Source organism: Carcharodon carcharias, chromosome 13 (genome assembly GCF_017639515.1).
Source record: "Carcharodon carcharias isolate sCarCar2 chromosome 13, sCarCar2.pri, whole genome shotgun sequence".
NCBI classification, from domain to species: domain Eukaryota; kingdom Metazoa; phylum Chordata; class Chondrichthyes; order Lamniformes; family Lamnidae; genus Carcharodon; species Carcharodon carcharias.
The window spans coordinates 1,629,979-1,651,465 of NC_054479.1; the positions used below are offsets into that span (position 1 = coordinate 1,629,979).

Below are 21,487 nucleotides of genomic sequence, written 5' to 3' on the forward strand. Positions count from 1 at the left end.
TGGATTCATATCCCACAAGATATTGCTTTTTACCATAAAGACAAATAACTTTTAAAAAGAGATTTGAATTTCCAGTGACCAACTTAAAGGAATCGCATGAGAAGATTTCAAGTTTTAAGGATTTTATCATAACAAACAAACTAAAATCAACATCAACTAAACATTATTACCTGGAAAAACTCAGCAGGTCTGGCAGCATCAGCAGAGAAGAAAAGAGTTGACGTTTCGAGTCCTCATGACCCTTCAACAGAACTGAGTAATATTAGGAGAGGGGTGAAATATAAGCTGGTTTAAGGTGGGGGGAGAGAAGTCGGGTGGGTGTGTGGTTGTAGGGACAAGCAAGCAGTGATAGGAGCAGATAATCAAAAGATGTCACAGACAAAAGAACAAAAAGGTCTTGAAGGTGGTGATATTATCTAAACGAATGTGCTAATTAAGAATGGATGGCAGGACACACAAGGTACAGCTCGAGTGGGGGTGGGGTGGAAAGACTAACAGGGCATAAAAGGTATAGATTTAAAAATAATGGAAATAGGTGGGAAAAGAAAAATCTATATAAATTATTGGAAAAAACAAAAGGAAGGGGGAAGAAACTGAAAGGGGGTGGGGAAGGAGGAGAGAGTTCAAGATCTAAAATTGTTGAATTCAATATTCAGTCCGGAAGGCTGTAAAGTGCCTAGTCGGAAGATGAGGTGCTCTTTCCCCTTTCTTTTGTTTTTTCCAATAATTTATATAGATTTTTCTTTTCCCACCTATTTCCATTATTTTAAAATCAATACCTTTTATGTCCTGTTAGTCTTTCCACCCCAACCCCACTAGAGCTGTACCTTGGGTGTCCTGCCATCCATTCTTAATTAGCACCACCTTCAACACCTCTTTGTTCTTTTGTCTGTGACATCTTTTGATTATCTGCCCCTATCACTGCTTGCTTGCCTCTACAAACCCCACCCCCACTTCTCTCCCCCCAACCCCCCCCCACCTTAAACCAGCTTATATTCACCCGTCTCCTAATATTACTCAGTTCTGCTGAAGGGTCATGAGGACTTGAAACATCAACTCTTTTCTTCTCCGCTGATGCTGCCAGACCTGCTGAGTTTTTCCAGGTAATTCTGTTTTTGTTTTGGATTTCCAGCAAACGCAGTTTTTTGTTTTTATCTATGTGCTGGGGGGTGGTGGAGGGGAAGGAAGCAGCCATGAATTAGGGAAACCTTGTATAAAGTGATCTATAAAGTGATCATTCCTCCGCAGCTGAGACAGTTCAGACAGAGCCACATTAACATGCTTGGAGTCGGGCCCCTAGCTTCTCTGCCCACTCAAGCAACACAGAGGCATGAAAGTGCCACCAAATGCTCCAGAGCTTTTCACCTCTCGGGCACAGACTGCCAGCTAGTGAGCGTTTTAGTGGACTGCAGAACAATTGGATGACTGGGCAAGTTGTACAGTCCCCTTGCTGAAGCTGGTCATGGAGTGGTCACTGGTGGAGGCGCTCACAGCCCCTTGTAATGTCATCATTCTGGTTTGGACTAGTCTCCCCCATGGTTCAAGCTAACAATGCAGCCTTGCAATGCATGTTAGGAGAATGTCTGTGCCTGAGCTGAGAGCACAACTTGCAGTCCAATGGGCAAAGCTGCTGCCAATCAGTCAGGTGGAGTGGGATGGAGGTGGGTGGGGTCTCGGGCGGCCATGCAGCGCATTAAATTCTGGTCATCCAAATGGTGCATTAAGGGGCCTTCAGACTTAACCAAGAGATATTCTTAGAACACCCATGCTAACCCACACATCTCTGTCTTTCATCCTGCAGGAGGAGTACATCAGGAGCATGGAGCCTCGTGAACTACCTGTATGCCTCGTGGCTGTTAGAGAGCGGAGACAAAGGAGAAGAGAGTGACAGAGGCGCCTGGCTGGGCAGAGGGAGAAGCAGCACTCTTGGGAAGAAGGAGTGGCTGGGGCTGCCACACACACCGCTGAAGAATTACATCGAGCCATCGCTGAACGGGTCATCCTGCAGATGACCAAGAACCAGTGTTGCTGAATACAGGAACAGGAGAAGACCATTCAGCTCGTCGAGCCTGCTCCGCCATTCAATATGATCATGGCTGATCGAACAATACCTTTTACCCACACTATCCCAATAACCCTTTACGTTATTGTTAATCAGAAATCTATCAATCTCTACCTTAAACATACTCAATGACTGAACTTCCATGGCCCTCTGGGGTAGAGAATTCCAAAGATTCACAACACTCTGAGTAAAGAAATTTCTCTCACCTCACTCCTAAGTGGCTCCCCCTTATTTTGAAATTGTGTCCCCTGGTTCTAGACTCCCCAACCAGGGGAAACATCTTTACCTCCATCTACCCTGTCTAGTCTTTTAAGTATTTTGTAGGATTCAATGAGATCACCTCTCATTCTTCGAAACTCTAGAGAATACAGGCTCAGTTTCCCCAATCTCTCTTCATAAGACAGGCCCGCCACCCCTGGAACAAGTCTGGTGAACCCTAGTTGCACTCCCTCTATGGCAATAATATCCTTTCTGAGGAAAGGGGACCAAAACTACACACAGTACTCCGGGTGCGGTCTAACCAAGCTTCTATAAATTGAAGCAAGACTTCACTACTCCTGCACTCAAATCCTCTTGTGATAAAGGCTAACATTCCATTAGCTTCCTAATTGCTGCTACACCTGCATGTTAGCTTTCAGTGACTTATGGACAAGGACACCTAGGTTTCTTTGTACTTCTACACTTTCTAATTTCTTACCATTTAGGAAATACTGCACATCTCTTCCTGCTACCAAAGTGGATAACCTCACTTTTTTGCGCATTATATTCTATCTGCCATGTTCTTGCCTACTCATTAAGTCTGTCCAAATCCTCCTGCAGCTGCTTTACATCTTCCTCACAACACACATTCCAGCCTAGCTTTGTATCATGCACAAACTTGGAAATATTACATTTGGTCTCCACATCCAAATCATTGGTATATATTGTGAACAGCTGGGGCCCAAGCTGATCCTTGCAGTACCCCACTAGTCACAGCCTGCCAAAGTGAAAATGACCTGCTTATTCCTACTCTGTTTTCTGCCTGTTAGCCAATCCTTAATCCGTGCCAGTAAATTGCCTCCAATCCCATGAGCTTTTATTTCGCTAAGCAAGCGCCGGACTTTATCAAAGCCTTCTGAAAATCAAAGTATATTATACCCCTCGATTCTCCTTTATGAATTTTGTTAGAAACATCCTCAAAAAACTCCAACGAGTTCATCAAACATGATTTTCCGTTCATAAATCCATGCTGACTATGCCCAATCACATCATTATTATCCAAGTGTCCATTTATCACATCCTTTATACTAGATTCTAGCATAGTCCCTACTACTGATGCGAGGCTAACAGGTCTGTAGTTTCCTGTTTTCTCTCTCCCTCCCTTCTTAAATAGTGGGGTGACATTTGCTACCTTCTAATCTGTGGGAACCATTCCAGAATCTGTAGAATTTTGGAAAATGATTACCAATGCATTCACTATCTTTATAGAAGCCTCTTTCAACACTCTGGGATGTGGAATATCAGGTCCCGGGAACTTATCAACTTTCAGTCCCATTAATTTCGCCAATACAACCTTCTCACTTATATTAATTTCCTTCAACTCCTCATTTTCCCTAGTCCCTTGGATCTCTTAAACTCTTCCTCAGTGAAACAGACACAAAGTAATCATTTAGCTTCTCTGTCATTTCTCTATTCCCGATTATGAATTCTCCTGACTCTGCTTGTAATGGATACACATTTGTCCTAGCCATACCCATAGAAGCTTTTACAGTCTGTTTTTATGTGTTTTGCTAGATTGTATTCATATTCTAATCCCCCTTTCTTTACCAGTTTCCTGCTCTTCCTTTGCTGTATTTTAAAAACCTCCCAATCCTCAGGTTTACTACAACTTCCGGCAACTTTATAAGCCTTTTCTTTTAATCTTATATAGTTTTTAACTTCCTTTCTCAGCCACAGTTGACTGACTTTTTTGGGGTTTTGCACCTTGAAGGAATGTATAGGTGCTGTAAGCTATGTAATTGTTCTTTGAAGGCTAACCATTGCTTATGTACAGTCAAACCTTTTCATGTATTTTCCCAATCCACCTCAGCCAATTTGTCCCTCATGCATTCATAATTTCCTTGTTCAACTTTAACACTCTGGCTTCAGAGTGAACTACCTCATTTTCAAACATAATGTAAAATTCTATTATATTGTGGGCACTCATCCCTAAAGATTCTGTTACAACAATATTATTAATTAGCCCTTTTTCATTACATAATACAAGACCTAAAATAGCTTGTCCTCTAGTCAGCTCCTCAACACACTGCTCTAGAATACTATACCTAACACACTCCAGAAACTTGTCTTCCACAGCATTAGAGCTCAATTGGTTTACCGAGTCTATATGCAGATTGAAGCACCCATGATTACTGTATTTCCCAAGCTACATGTTTCTCTCATCTCCTGATTAAAACCATGCCCCGCATTACCACCACTGATGGTCGATAAACAGCTCCTACCCAAAATCCACAAACAGAACTGCCCCGGTAGACCGATCGTCTCAGCTTGCTCCTGCCCCACAGAACTCATTTCTCGTTATCTTGACTCCCTTCTCTCTCCCCTTGTCCAGTCCCTTCCCACCTACATCCGTGATTCCTCTGACACCTTACGTCACATCAACAATTTCCAGTTCCCTGGCCCCAACCGCTTACTCTTCACCATGGACGTCCAATCCCTCTACACCTCCATCCCCCACCAGGATGGTCTGAGGGCCCTTAGCTTCTTCCTCGAACAGAGGCCCGAACAATCCCCATCCACCACTACTCTCCTCCGTCTGGCTGAACTTGTTCTCACACTGAACAATTTCTCCTTCAACTCCTCTCACTTCCTCCAAATAAAAGGTGTGGCTATGGGTACCCGCATGGGCCCCAGCTATGCCTGTCTCTTTATGGGGTATGTGGAACATTCCTTGTTGCAGTCCTACTCCGGCCCCCTTCCACAACTCTTTCTCCGGTACATCGATGATTACTTTGGTGCCGCTTCATGCTCTCGTCAGGACTTGGAAAAATTTATTAATTTTGCTTCCGATCTCCACCCCTCCATCATTTTCACGTGGTCCATCTCTGACACTTCCCTTCCCTTCCTTGACCTCTCTGTCTCAATCTCTGGTGATAGACTGTCCACCAATATCCATTACAAACCCACCGACTCCCACAGCTATCTCGACTACAGCTCCTCACACCCTGCTTCCTGTAAGGACTCCATCCCATTCTCTCAATTCCTTCGCCTCCGTCGCATCTGTTCCGATGATGCTACATTCAAAAACAGTTCCTCTGACATGTCCTCCTTCTTCCTTAACCGAGGTTTTCCACCCACGGTCGTTGACAGGGCCCTCAACCGTGTCCGGCCCATCTCCCGCACATCCGCCCTCACGCCTTCTCCTCCCTCCCAGAAACATGATAGGGTCCCCCTTGTCCTCACTTATCACCCCACCAGCCTCCGCATTCAAAGGATCATCCTCCGCCATTTCCGCCAACTCCAGCATGATGCCACCACCAAACACATCTTCCCTTCACCCCCCTTATCGGCATTCCGTAGGGATCGCTCCCTCCGGGACACCCTGGTCCACTCCTCCATCACCCCCTACTCCTCAACCCACTCCTATGGCACCACCCCATGCCCACGCAAAAAATGCAATACCTGCCCCTTCACTTCCTCTCTCCTCACCGTCCAAGGACCCAAACACTACTTTCAAGTGAAGCAGCATTTCACTTGCATTTCCCCCAACTTAGTCTACTGCATCCGTTGCTCCCAATGTGGTCTCCTCTACATTGGAGAGACCAAACGTAAACTGGGCGACCACTTTGCAGAACACCTGCGGTCTGTCCGCAAGAATGACCCAAACCTCCCTGTCGCTTGCCATTTCAACACTCCACCCTGCTCTCTTGCCCACATGTCTGTCCTTGGCTTGCTGCATTGTTCCAGTGAAGCCCAACGCAAACTGGAGGAACAACACCTCATCTTCCGACTAGGGACTTTACAGCCTTCTGGACTGAATATTGAATTCAACAACTTTAGGTCGTAAGCTCCCTCCCCCATCCCCACCCCCTTTCTGTTTCCCCCTTCCCTTTTTTTTCCAATAAATTATAAAGATTTTCCTTTTCCCACCTATTTCCATTATATATAAAATAAAAAAAAAAACCCACTAGAGCTATACCTTGAGTGCCCTACCATCCATTCTTAATTAGCACATTCGTTTAGATAATATCACCAACTTTAATTTTAACACCTATGTGTTCTATTGTACTATTGTCGTTGACATCTTTTGATGATCTGCTTCTATCACTGCTTGTTTGTCCCTACAACCACACACCCACACCCCCCCTCCACCTCTTTGTCTCTCTATCTCTCCGCCCCCCACACACACACCTTAAACCAGCTTATATTTCAACTCTTTCTTGGACTCGAACGCAAGTTCTGTCGAAGGGTCATGAGGACTCGAAACGTCAACTCTTTTCTTCTCCGCCGATGCTGCCAGACCTGCTGAGTTTTTCCAGGTAATTCTGTTTTTGTTTTGGATTTCCAGCATCCACAGTTTTTTTGTTCTTATCCAACCAATGTCTGCTGCCCTTTGCTGGTTTTTAGCTCCACCCAAACAGATTCCACACATTGTTCTTCCAATATGAGATCCTCCCTTACTAATGCACTGATCCCATCCCTTATTATCAGCGCAACTCCACCTCCTTTCCCTTCTTACTGTCCCTTCTAAATGTCGAATATCCTTGAATGTTCAGTGCCCAGTCTTGGTCACCGTGCAGCCATGTTTCCGTAATGGCAACTATATCGTTCCCATTTACCTCTATTTGTGCCTTTAGATCATCTACCTTATTACAAATGCTGTGTGCATTTAGGTAGAGTGCCCTCAACTTTGTCTTTTTGATATCATTCTGCATTCGAAGCATATTCAATGCTCTGTTTTATTTCTTCTGCCTTCTGGTCTCACTACTGCTTCCTCCGACCAACTTTACTTTCTTCCAATTTGGGCCATCCCTCAGGTTCCCACCCCACTGACAGGCTAGTTTAAACCCACCCCAACAGCACTAGCAAATCTCCCTGCGATTACATCAGCCCATCTTGTTAAGATGTAACCCATCCAGTGTGTACAGGTACCGCCTGCCCCAGGGCAAGTCCCAATGCCTCAGAAACTTGATGCCTTCCCTCCTACACCAGCTCTTCAGCCACATATTTAATTGATCTATCGTCCTATTCCTATGCTCACTAGCATGTGGCACTGGGAGTAATCCTAAAATGACTGATTTTGAGGTCCTGCTTTTCAATTTCCTTCCTAACTCCCTGAAATCTGCTTTCAGGACCTCATCCCTCTTCCCACCTATGTCGCTGGTACAATGTGGACCACAACTTCTGGCTGATCCCCCTCCCCCCGAAGGATGTCCTGCAGCCGCTCCATGACATCCTTGACCCTGGCACCAGGATGAAGAGGACATGGACTGGAGAGAGAGGGTATTTACTTGCATACCAGAACTGATGGAGTCATGCTTACTGCTGCAGAAACACCTGTCTCATCCCCTGACTATGGAATCTACTATCACTTTTGCCCTTCCATTCTTCTTCCTCCATCCCCCCACCCCGTACAGCTGAGCCACACATGGTGCCACAGGCTTGGCTTTGGCTACACCCCTTGAGGAACCATTGCCCTCATTAGCATCCAAAATAGAAAACCAATTAACAAGCAGGATAGACACAGGGGACTCCTGAACTACCTGCCTGGTTCTCATAGACTGCCTGGCAGTCAGCCATTCCCTCTCTGGCTGTGCACTTCTGACCTGTGGAGTGACCACCTCCCTAAACATGCTATCCACGAAGTCCTCTGTCTCACGGATGCACAACAGTGACTCCAGCTGCCGCACTAGTTCCGAAACCCGGAGCTCAAGCTTGTGTAGTTGGTGACACTTCCTGCAGATGTGTTTGTCAGGGACACATGGTGCTTCCATGACTTCACACATACCGCAGGATGTACCCTCCACTTGGCCGAACTGACCTGCTATCCTAAAAATCTAAAAACTATTTATTATACTTAGAGTAAGTCAAATGAGTAGAATAAATTACTAGTAACTTAACTTTACTACACTTACGCTAACTTTATCTTACTTTGCTTTACTTTATTTCACTTTGACTTGATTTAACTTTACTTCCCTATTGCTAGTGTTCCTCACTAAAATCCAAGTAGCTACTTCTTTATAAATGATACATTTTTCTAGTTTTAAGCTATTTAAACACACTCCCTAACAGCAGCTTCCCACCAACCAATGAACTTAGTTTTCCTGTGATATCACTCCTGGATTTTTTTCAAACTCAGCCCGCTGCCTGACTAGAGGTGTCCCTTCGAGGTCTGGCTGTTTCTGCTCCCAGAAGGTGAGTGGAAGACTGTGCATATCTAGGGAACTGCTGCAGGATTTGGCACCACGGTGACATGGAGGGCATCCAATGTCACTGGCCCTGAAAGTGACCGCTGCACTCAATTTTTAGGCCCAGTGGCTCCTTTCAGTGCTGCCACAGTTGATCTCTGTGGGGTATCGCAAGCCTCCACCCACAAATGCATCCTTGCGATCATAGATGCCATCTTCGTGAAGGCACACAACTTCGTGCATTTCGCCCAGGATCAGGAAAGCCAAGATGCAAGAGCGCTGGGATTTGCCCAGATCTCAGGTTTCCCATAGTTGCAGAGTGCCATCGACTGCACTCATGTGGCGCTCAGATCTCCATGGCAACAAGCTAAGTCAACCACAGGGGCTTCCACTCAGCTGGATGTTCAGCTAGTGTGCGACCACCACAAGTGTATCCTGCAGGTCTGCGCTCAGTTCCCAGGGAGTGTCCATGACTTCTACATTCTCAGTTGGTCACAAATCCCTGATGTCTTCCAGAGTCTACAGAGGCTGCAGGGATGGCTCCTCGGGAACAAAGGCTACCCGCAGAGAACATGGCTGATGACACCTGTATGGCATCCTCAGATTACAGCAGAGTGAAGGTACAACAAGGCTCACGCTGCAACTCGCACCTTGGTAGAACAAACTATCAGGATGCTGAAGATTAGGTTCCAGTGCCTGGACCAGCTGGTGGAGCCCTGCAATACAATCCGCAGAGGGTGTCATGCATCGTCGTCATCTGCTGCGTCCTTTACAACCTGGCACTGCAACAGGGAGAGTAGCTGGCTGAGGTGGAGATGGAGGAGCTGCACATCTTCTCCTCCAATGAGGAGGACATCAATGGGAATGAGGGTGAGGAGGTCCTCAAAGGTGAGGGTGCTGGTGATGAGGCCATCGCACTGACCAGATGAGGCAGGTGCGCTCAGGAGGCCCTCAAAGCTGCTAGATTCATGGAGGATAATGACGACATGCAGTGAGGAGATACCACAGATTTACTTACATCGTATCTGTGAACGTTCAACTCTAGTCTGGCTGATGGCAGCGCACATGCCCTATATGACAAGGCTCCTGTCATGGAGACATAGTGGAGGCCCTAATAGTCGCTCAATTCCAGGAAGATGATGACAACATGCAGTGAGGACACTCCATAGATCTTTATATCGCCTTTGAGAATGCCTGACTCCTGTCAGGCCAAGGGCAGTTTGCGCTCTGTGAGCAGGGTCATCTCATGGAGACACAGCCGTGAAACTTTAAATGCATCTGATCCTTTGTCAGCCTTCAGCACCTGACCACTTCGGGAGTACAGTATCCTGGTCACAGATGCTGAAGAGGTGGGACCCAGCCCCACCTCAAAGGTGCTGAGAGCACACAGAGGAAATAACGGAACTCTGTGAAGCCTGCCCATGACATTCCAGTAGCAATGACAAGCACCACTGAGGTGCAGGCATCAGTAATGTGTCCAATGATTGTGAGGCCGGGCCATCACTTTGGTCTGAAGGCTGCACAAAGCACAGGGAAGAGGCTCTGGACTGAGACATCTGCCTTTATCTTGTGCAGGAAGCATGGTTTCGCATCTGAGTGACAGGAACACTGCTCATCAGAACAAGGAGCCAAAGGCAAGAGACATTCATGGGAGTTTATTTACAATAGTGAACATTATGTACAAGTTGCACAGCCCATGCCCAGGCTGTGCAACTACATCTTCTTAAATTTCCTAACCCTGCCTCTATGTCTTGGTGCTCCCCTGACATCTACAGCGGAGGTGGAGGCAGCCGGCTGACTGCGATGCCCTGTCTGTGTTGACCTTGACGGGCGTCCTCTGGCAGGCCGAACCTGGAGAGCCCCGGCCTGCTTTTGGGATCCTGCTGTGTGGCAGTGGCACCCTCCTCGGCCTGTGGAGCTGGAGCTGCTGGGGTCACAGGAAGAGGGAATTCGGATGCATTGGACACTCCCGGAGTCACCTGGGTGGATGGCCCCGGGGTGTGTACCTGCTAATCCTCCTCCCTACGGGTGCCTGAGGGCCCCTGGCTGACTCCTTGAGGAGAAGGGGAAGCTGGAATGGGATCGAGCTGCCCCACACCCCTCCACGGCATCAAAAAGGCTCTCAAAGGACACGTCACTAAACCGGGGGACTGCAGTCTTTCAGGGCCATGTCTCTTTGCAGCAGTCATGGGCTGGAAGCACTGAAAGGTGTGCGAGCAGCTGCACTTTAAATATGGTGCCTGGCATGATGAAACAGCGAAACATGCATGATGGCATGGCAGGCGATTCAGAAGCCACCGGCCATAGAAACAGCATGTTTCCTCGGAATGCATGGTTAATGAGGTGGGATTGGGACAACACAACGTGAAAAGTCACCATTGCAGCCAGCGGGTAAAATGCTCTATTTCCCCCTTGCTATCGCACTTAGTGCAAATCTGGAACAATTCTGCCCCATCTGTTAAATAAAGCATGGATAAATTGAGTAGGCTATACAAACATACCCGCTGTGCCTTGTAGATGTCATAGATCTGTCGCAAGCCTTTTATTTCCTTTTGAAGTGACAGCAGCTCAGGGTGCATTGTAATCGACAGATCAAAAAGCTTTTCAGCATTGGCCAGTTCTTGACGGTTTCGTTCAAATTCTTCCACCTCATTCTCAAATTTGCCCAAGATCTCAAGTCCTGCAATCAACAACGAGAAATAAAGAGCATAGTCATAATTACAGCTTTTCTAGCATATAAGGGAAAACTTAGGTAAATATATAAGAACATAAGCAATAGGAACAGGAGTAGGCCATTCAGCCCTTCGAGCCTGCTCCATCCTTCAATGAGATGATGGTTGATCTTCTACTTCAAAACCATTTTCTTGCACTATCCCCGTATCCCTTGATGTTTTGAATATGTAGGAATCTATCAATCTCTGTCTTGAACATACTCAATGACTGAGCCTCCACAGCCCTCTGGAGTAGAGAATTCCAAAGATTCATCAACCTCTGAGTGAAGAAATTCCTCTTCATCTCAGACCTAAATGGCCAACCCCTTATTCTGAGACTGCGCCCCCTGGTTCTAGGCTCCTCCAGCCAGGGGAAACATCCTTCCTGCATCTACCCTGTCAAGGCCTATAAGAATTGTGTGTGTTTGAATGAGATCACCTCTCATTCCTCTAAACTCCAGAGAATACAGGCCCAGTATTTTTAATCTTTCCTCATAGGAATTAACTTAATGAACATTCATTGCACTGCCTATTTGGCAAGAATATATTTCCTTAGGTAAGGAGGTCAAAATTGCACACAATCTGCCTGGTGCAGTCTCACCAAGGCTCTATGTAATTATAGTTATATTTATATAATATATGTTTATATTATTTATATACTTTACTCCTATACACAAAACCTCTTGTAATAAAGGCCAACATACCATTGCCTTAATTGCTTGCTGCACCTGTATGTTAACTTTCAGTGATTCATGGACAAGGATGCCAAAGTCCTTTTGAAGTTCAACACTTCCCAGCCTCACACCATTTAAGAAATACTCTATATGTCTGTTTTTCCTACCAAAGTGGATAACCTTACATTTCTCCACATTGTAATCCATCTGCCAAATTTTTGTCCACTCACTTAGCCTCTCCAAATTCTCTTGAAGCGTCTTTGCATTCCTCACAACTCACAGTTCCACCTAATTTTGTGTCTTCTACAAAATTGGAAATATTACATTTAATCTCCACATCCAATCATTGATATATATTGTGAATAGCTGGGGCCCAAGCACTGATCTTTGTAGTACCATACTAGTCAAACCTGCCAACCTATTTATTCCTGCTCTTTGTTTTCTGTCTGTTAACCAGTTCTCATTCCATGGCCCCCAGTAACTCCCAATATTACCCCTAAATGTGTGCTCTAACTTTGTTTACTAACTAGTTGTATGGGGCTTTATCAAAACCTTTCTGAAAATCTAAATACACCACATCCACCGGTTCCCCCTTATCTACTCTGCCAGTTACGTCCTCAAAAAGCTCCAACAGGTTTGTCAAACATGATTTCCCTTTCATAAATGCATGTTGACTCTGCCCAATCCTGCCATTATTTTCTAAGTACCCTGTTATCATATCCTTTATTATAAATTCTAGCATTTTTCCTACTACTGATAACAGGCTAACAGGTCTGTACTTCCCCATTTTCTCTCTCCCTCCTTTCTTAAATAGTGGGGTCACATATATATATGAGGGAGAAAGAAGTAGAGGGATACATTGATAGGGTGAGATGTAGAGGGGTGGGAGGAGGCTCATTTGAAGCATGAACACTGGCATAGGCTTGTTCAGTTGAATGACCTGTTGCTGTACTGTAACTTCTATGTAAAGGAACTGAACTGGTCAAAACAGTCCATGTTCAAATGCAGCAAGAGCTGGACAATTTCTAGGCTTGGGCTGACAAGTGGCAAGTAACATTCTTGTTGCACACAAGTGTCAGGCAATGACCATCTCCAACAAAAGTGAATCTAACCATCGCTCCTTGACATTTAATGGCATTACCATCACTGAATCCCCCACTATCAACATCCTGGGAGTTACCGTTGACCAGAAACTGGACTATCCATATAAATACTGTGGCTACAAAAGCAGATCAGAGGCTAGAAATCCTGCAACAAGTAACTCACCTCCGAACTCCCCAAAGCTTGTCCACCACCTACAAGGCACAAGTTAGGACTGTGATGGAATACTTCCCACTTGCTTGGATAAGTGCAGCTCCCACAACACTCAAGAATCTTGACACCGTCCAAGACAAAGCAGTCCACTTGATTAGCACCACATCCACAAACATTCACTCCCTCCACCACCGATGCACATTAGCAGCAGTGTGTACCATCTATAAGATGCACTGCAGGAATTCACCAAGGCTCCTTAGAAAGCACCTTCCAAACCCATGACCACTACCATCTAGAAGAGCAAGGGCAGCAGATACGTGGGAACATCACCATCTGGAAGTTCCCCTTTAAGTCACTCACCATCCTGATTTGGAAATATATCGCCGTTCCTTCAATGTCGATGGGTCAAATTCCTGGAACTCCCTTCCTAACAGTACTGTGGGTGTACCTACAGCACATGGACTTCCAGATGGTGATATTCCCATGTATCTCCTGCCCTTATCCTTCTAGAGGTAGTGGTTGTGGGCATGGAAGGTGCTGTCTAAGGGCCCTTGGTGAATTCCTGCACTGCATCTTGTAGATGGTACACACTGCTGCTACTGTGCATCGGTGGTGGAGGGAGTGAATGTTTGTGGATGGGGTGCCTATCAAGTGGGCTGCTTTGTCCTGGACGGTGTTGAGCTTCTTGAGTGTTGTGGGAGCTGCACTCATCCAGGCAAGTAGGTAGTATTCCAGCAGCAGTTCAAGAAAGCAGCTCACCACCACCTTCTCAAGAGCAACTAGGGATGGGCAATAAATGCTGGCCCAGCCAGTGAAGCCCACACCCCGTGAATGAATAAAAAAAAATGGGGTCCATGTTTAAATGTTTTGTGATATCAGCAGGATAAAAGCACTAAAAACCAGCCCTATAGGATAAGAAATAAGCACGCATGGCTTTATGACTTGACATTCAATGGCATTACCATCACAGAATTCCACACCATCGACATCCTGGGAGCTACCACTGACCAGAAACTGAACTGAGTCAGCAATATAAATACTGTGGCTACAAAAACAGATCAGAGGCTGGGAATTCCGCAGCAGGTAACTCACCCCTTGACTCACCAAAGCCTGACACTCAAGAGACTCGACGCCATTCAGGACAAAGCAGCCTGCTTGATCAGCACCCTATCCACCACCTTCAACATTGACTCCTTCCACCACTAGCACACAATGGCAGCAATGGCAACCATCTACAAGATGCAATGCCCCTTAGGCAGCTCCTTCCAAACCAATGACCATGACCATCTAGAAGGACAAGGGCAGCAAACAGATGGGAACCCCATCCACAAACATTCACTCCCTCCACCACCGATGCACAGTAGCAGCAGTGTGTACCATCTACAAGATGCAGTGCAGGAATTCACCAAGGGCCCTTAGACAGCACCTTCCATGCCCACAACCACTACCTCTAGAAGGATAAGGGCAGGAGATACATGGGAATATCACCATCTGGAAGTCCATGTGCTGTAGGTACACCCACAGTACTGTTAGGAAGGGAGTTCCAGGAATTTGACCCATCGACATTGAAGGAACGGCGATATATTTCCAAATCAGGATGGTGAGTGACTTAAAGGGGAACTTCCACCTGGAAGTTCCCCTCCAAGTCACTCACCATCCTGACTTAGAAATATATCGCCGTTCCTTCACTGTCAGTGGGTCAAACTCCAGGAACTCCCTTCCTAATAGCACTGTGGGTGTTCCCACACCACACGGACTTCAGCGGTTCAAGAAAACGGCTCACCACCTTCTTCTCAAGGGCAATTAGGGATGGGCAATAAATGCTGGTCTAGCCAGCAATGCCCACATCCCGTGTATAATTAAAACACTATGACTGCAGAAGCAGAAAATCTGGCTATTTTCATACCTACCACTGGCAGTCTAAGTTGAACACGATCCCTGTCCACAGTACTTGCCTTGTGGTGCTGTTCCATGAACTGACTATTTGAGTTCTGACCGGTTCCCTGGTGACCATAACATTTGTGTCCGATGTTCCCTCCAAACCTCATGGCCACGCACAAGTTGATCCCTTTAAGTTACTGTGCATGCACAGCCAGGCAAAAAAATTTAACGGGACCATGCTTTTAAATAAATTACCCGTGCACTCAGAAAGAAGGGCATATTATTTATGTCTTGCCTTCAAAATCTTCAAATTCTCCTTAGATACAGGGGTGCTGCCAGAGGACTGGAGAATTGCAAATGTTACACCCTTATTCAAAAAAGGGTGTAAAGATAAGTCCAGCAACTACAGGCCTGTCAGATTAACCTTGGCAGTGGAAAAGCTTCTAGAAACAATAATCCTGGACAAAATCAAGTCACTAGAACAAATGTGGATTAATTAAAGAAATCCAGCACGAACTAACTAACTTGGTTGATGATGTAACAGGGCTTTGATGATGTAACAGGATTGACGAGGGTCATGTGGTTGATGTGGTGTACATGGGCTTCCAAAAGGCATTTCATAAAGTGCCACATAAAAGATATGTCAGGAATGTTAAAGTCCACGGAATAAAAAAGAGAGTGGCAGGATGGATACGAAGTTAGCTGAGTGAAAGGAAACAGAGTGTAGTTGTGAAGGGTTGTTTTTTGGACTGCAGGAAGTTATACAGTGAGGTTCCCCAGGGATTGGCATTAGGGCCACTGTTTTTCTTGATTAAAATTAATAACCTAGACTTGGGTGTACAGGGCATAATTTCAGAATTTGCAGATGACCCAAAACTTAGAGGTACTATGAGTTGTCAGAGGGGGAGTAATGACTTCTAGGAGATACAGACAGGCTGGTGGAATAGGTGGAAACATGGCAGATAAAATTTAATGCAGACACACACAAAGTGGTACATTTTGGTAGGAAGAACAAGGCAAGGTAATATAAACGAAAGGATATAATTCTGAAAGAGGGTGCAGGAGCAAAAGGATCCAAGGGTGTAGTGCACAAATTGTCAAAAGCTGGAGGGCAGATTGAGAAATGGTTAATAAGTAATCCGGGATCCTGGGTTTTTCAAGGCATACTGTACAAAAGTGAGGAAGTTCTCATGAACCTTTATAAAAAGCTGCTTTGGATTCAACTGGAGCATTATATCCAATTCCACACTTTAGGAAAGATGAGAAGACATTAGACAAGGTGCAGCAAAGATTCGCGAGAATAGTTCCAGGAATGAGGGACTCTGAGTACATGGATAGATTGAAGAGGCTGGTGCTGCTATCGTTAGAGAAAGTTGTGAGATTTGATAGAGGTATTCAAAATCATGAAGGATCTGGACACAGTAGATATGGAAAAACAATTCCCATTGACGGAAAAGTCGAGAGCCAGAGGACACCAGTTTAAAGTGAATGACAAAAGAACCAAAGGTGACATGAAGAAAGCTTTTTTACGAAGCATGTGGTTGAGATCTGGAATGCACTCTCTGAGTGTAGTGGAGGCAGATTCAATCAAGGCAATCAAAGGCAAATTCAATAAATAGCTGCAGGAAAGTTTTGCAGGGAAACAGAGATAAGGTGGGGGAGTGGGGTGAGCTAAATTGCTGTTGGAGAGAATCAGCATGGACATGTAAGGCCAAATAGCCTCCTTCTGTGCTATAACCATTCTATGATTTGACAATAAGCTATAGACATGAGATAAAAACAAAAAACTGCGGATGCTGGAAATCCAAAACAAAACAGAATTACCTGGAAAAACTCAGCAGGTCTGGCAGCATCGGCGGAGAAGAAAAGAGTTGACGTTTCGAGTCCTCATGACCCTTCGACAGAACTAGGTGAATCCAAGGAAGGGGTGAAATATAAACTGGTTTAAGGTGTGTGTGTGTGTGGGGCGGGGGAGGTGGTGGTGGGTTGGGTGGGGGAAGAGAAGTGGAGGGGGGTGTGTGGTTGTAGGGATAAGCAAGCAGTGATAGAAGCAGATCATCAAAAGATGTTATCAAAAGATAACAGAACAAAAGAACACAAGTGTTAAAGTTGGTGATATATATCTAAACGAATGTGCTAGTTAAGAATGGATGGTAGGGCACTCAAGGTATAGCTCTAGTGGGGGTGGGGGGAGCATAAAAGATTTAAAAATATTTAAAAATAATGGAAATAGCTGGGAAAAAGAAAAATCTATATAATTTATTGGAAAAAAACAAAAGGAAAGGGGAAGAAACAGAAAGAGGGTGGGGATGGAGGAGGGAGTTCAAGACCTAAAGTTGTTGAATTCAATATTCAGTCCAGAAGGCTGTAAGTTGCCTAGTCGGAAGATGAGGTGTTGTTCCTCCAGTTTGTGTTGGGCTTCACTGGAACAATGCAGCAAGCCAAGGACAGACATGTGGGCAAGAGAGCAGGGTGGAGTGTTGAAATGGCAAGCGACAGGGAGGTCTGGGTCATTCTTGCGGACAGACCGCAGGTGTTCTGCAAAGCGGTCGCCCAGTTTACGTTTGGTCTCTCCAATGTAGAGGAGACCGCATTGGGAGCAATGAATGCAGTAGACTAAGTTGGGGGAAATGCAAGTGAAATGTTGCTTCACTTGAAAGGAGTGTTTGGGCCCTTAGACGGTAAGGAGAGAGGAAGTGAAGGGGCCACTACCAAACACATCTTCCCTTCACCCCCCCTGTCGGCATTCCGTAGGGATCGTTCCCTCCGGGACACCCTGGTCCACTCCTCCATCACCCCCTACTCTTCAACCCCCACTTATGGCACCACCACATGCCCACGCAAAAGATGTAACACCTGCCCCTTCACTTCCTCTCTCCTCACCGTCCAAGGGCTCAAACACTCCTTTCAAGTGAAGCAACATTTCACTTGCATTTCCCCCAACTTAGTCTACTGCATTCGTTGCTCCCAATGTGGTCTCCTCTACATTGGAGAGACCAAACGTAAACTGGGCGACCACTTTGCAGAACACCTGCGGTCTGTCCGCAAGAATGACCCAAACCTCCCTGTCGCTTGCCATTTCAACACTCCACCCTGCTCTCTTGCCCACATGTCTGTCCTTGGCTTGCTGCATTGTTCCAGTGAAGCCCAACGCAAACTGGAGGAACAACACCTCATCTTCCGACTAGGCACTTTACAGCCTTCTGGACTGAATATTGAATTCAACAACTTTAGGTCTTGAACTCCCTCCTCCATCCCCACCCCCTTTCTGTTTCTTCCCCCTTCCTTTTGTTTTTTTCCAATAAATTATATAGATTTTTCTTTTTCCCAGCTATTTCCATTATTTTTAAATATTTTTAAATCTTTTATGTTCCCTCCACCCCGACTAGAGCTATACCTTGAGTGCCCTACCATCCATTCTTAATTAGCACATTCGTTTAGATATATATCACCAACTTCAACACTTCTGTGTTCTTTTGTTCTGTTGTCTGTGACATCTTTTCATGATCTGCTTCTATCACTGCTTGCTTGTCCCTACAACCACACCCCCCCTCCACTTCTCTCCCCCCACCCAACCCACCACCCCCCCACACACACACACCTTAAACCAGCTTATATTTCACCCCTTCCTTGGATTCACCTAGTTCTGTCGAAGGGTCATGAGGACTCGAAACGTCAACTCTTTTCTTCTCCGCTGATGCTGCCAGACCTGCTGAGTTTTTCCAGGTAATTCTGTTTTAGCTATAGACATGAGATTGCCTGAAAATAGTAGTAAGTGAAGCTAGCAAGATTGTGAAAACTCCCAAGTTAATCACAAAGTTTGTACAATTAAGAATTTTGGAAAATTCATGATGGAAGAATGTTTACACAAAACTTATATTTAGTTTACATAAGGTTGATTGTTTGCCTGCATGGTTCTCTAACCTGTATCCAAGTCCTCTCCCACGGAACCTGGGCCTTGCAGTCGGAATCTTGAAGCAAAAGCAGCAAGATTTGATGCAAATATTTGAATTTCTTGCTTGGTGGTCTGAAATCCAGCAATGAGAAATATTTTAGATTTTTTTGTTCAAGCTAACACTAATGTACACCGAGTGCAGAATTAACAGTGTGTTCATAAGCAAAAGCATTCCTCCGCCGGCATGAAAATGCAAGGAAACCTGAAGTAATTCCTACTCATTGTTGCTGGATCAATATCCTGGAAGTCCAGGGCTAACTCTATTGTGGGAGCACTGTCACCATAAGAATTTAGTGGCTCACAGAATAGGTCCACCACTGCCTTCACAGTGCAATTAGGGATGGGTAGTGAATGCCAACTTTGCTACTGTCACCCACATCCCAAAATCAAAAGTGAATTAAACACCTGTTCAGATAACATCATTGAATGAATACGTGGAAAAGGGCAGGCGCACGGCATTAGGAGGGTGGTTACACATCAACATTAGCTCAATGGACTTATATGTTGTTATTTCTATTAAATTCTATGCAATTCAGCTCATTGAGGGAGCACTGAGGAGTGACTGATTAGAAACTAGAGTTAAGGAAAGATGCTAGGAAAAAGGAGTTCGATTGTTATAGTTGTAAAAAGGGAGAAGGAATTCTGTTGGCACTTTGTGTGAATGTAGCTGCTGAAAGTAAAGAGTTTGATCACAAAGAGTACAAATGGAGTTTATTTCTGTGTATGCTTTTGGGAGTTGGATGATGGCAGGGACTGTAGACTTCTGACTTATAAAGGAACTTGGCAAAAATCTTGAGAAGTGAGGGACTTTGGGAGAGTGGGTGGGTTAAGGTAGGGTTACCAACTCTGATTTGACAGTTTCCTTCAGGAATCACCACCTGACCTTCTGCCTCCAACCACCATCAAACTGCTTTATTTGTGCTCCAAAATCATTAGAATTAATCAATAACAGTGTTCAATGAAAATGAAACAAACACAGGTTTTTTAACGCCACTATATGATATTGCTCACAGCAGAGCCCTGGACATTAATGAAGTACTCTCTTAAAACTTTGTGATGCCCTGCAGCTATACAAATGCAACACCTTTCCTTCTTTGCTTTTATAAGGGTGGTGGCTTGGTGGCATTGTCACTGGGCTGGTATTCCAGAAACCCAGAGTAATGCTCTGGGGACCTGGGTTTGAATCCCAGGTGGTGGAATTTGAATTCAATAAAAATCTGGAAATAAAAGTCTAATGATGACCATGAAACCACTACCAATTGTTGTAAAAACCCATCTGGTTCACTAATGTTTATTGTCCTTACAGAATGGTAGAGACTAGGATTGGGGGAGTGCAGATATCTCAGAGAACTGTAGTGTTGGGGGAGACTATAGAACAAGGGACAGTCAAGGCTACAAAACAAGGATGGAAATTTTAAAGTTGAGATGTGGCTGGACCAGGAGCCAATGTGGGTCAGCGAGCACAGAGGTGATGGTTGAATGGAACTGGGTGTGAGTTAGGACACAGGAAGCAGAGTTTTGCATCAGCTCAAGCTTACAAAGAGTGGAAGGTGGGAGACCAGACAGGAGAGCATTAGAAATTTAGAGGTAACAAAGGAAAGGATAACAAAGTACAAGAAACTAATGAAGAGTAAAATCTATTACCTTGGTAAACTTCTTCTTTACAGTGCCTAGTCTGCGGTCAATCTTACGGGCCTCATCAAAGAGATTTTCCCAGATTATTTTAATATTCCGTTGCAACTCCTTCTCTTCCTCTGTTGTCTGATGAGAAGAAAAATAAAAATGATAAAAAAATGTTTTGAATATTAAAAGCATGCAGGAGGAGACAGCTGTGGGAAATCCCCCTCGAAGTATAGAGAACAGACACAGCCCTGCAAAGGTGAACACAGATGTAGGGCCTCTACTTAGACCAGCAGTAACAGTTGGAGTTCCATGTCGGAGGCCCCAACTTGCACCTCCACGATGAGTACAATCACCATGTGCACCTGAGCTACAATCAGAGACAAGAGGACAGGCTGTTTCCACCTCATCTGAAGCCACAAGCTGAAAGAAGTGGCCAAGAGTGAAAACCCCCACATTGCCCATTTACCAGGTGGGTCACTGGGGTTTCTTTCCACTATAACTGTGTACTTTTTTTCTTTTTGAACACTATGTAAATATTGACTCATGAAGCCTGATGAGTGAGCTTCCTTTTATTATCCTCCTTTTCCTACGATGAGCTGTATGGATGTAATGCCTCACCATCTTCAAGGTTCACCCCTCTCTGAAGGGCCATGTATTGGAGAGCACAGCAGATCACCACAATGCACAAGACTTTTGCAAGAGTGTATAGCAGGATGCCACCCAACTGGTCCAGGCACCAGGACTGTACCTTCAGAAGCCCAATGGCCGACTTGATGGTGGTCCTAGTGAGCAGATGGCTTCAGTTATAGTGCCTTTATGGCTCTATCTCAGGGTCTCTTAGTGGAGTGAATATCCATCTCTACAAAGGATCTCTCTTGTCCCCTAGAATCCATCTATGGAATTTGGGGGATGGAATGAAAATCTGTGGCACCCTGCACTGC

General features: G+C 45.2%; 1 protein-coding gene across 1 annotated transcript in view; it reads right to left on the reverse strand.

Moving 5' to 3' along the window:
- dnah10 (dynein axonemal heavy chain 10) overlaps positions 1-21,487 on the reverse strand; it is a 317,805-nt gene that overhangs the window by 207,410 nt on the left and 88,908 nt on the right. Inside the window, exons 22-24 of the mRNA XM_041203322.1 lie at positions 20,568-20,684; positions 18,893-18,995; positions 10,950-11,128 (exon numbers count right to left, since the gene is read on the reverse strand). Of these exons, the coding sequence (XP_041059256.1) occupies positions 10,950-11,128; positions 18,893-18,995; positions 20,568-20,684 (399 nt within the window). The remainder of the gene's footprint in view (positions 1-10,949; positions 11,129-18,892; positions 18,996-20,567; positions 20,685-21,487) is intronic.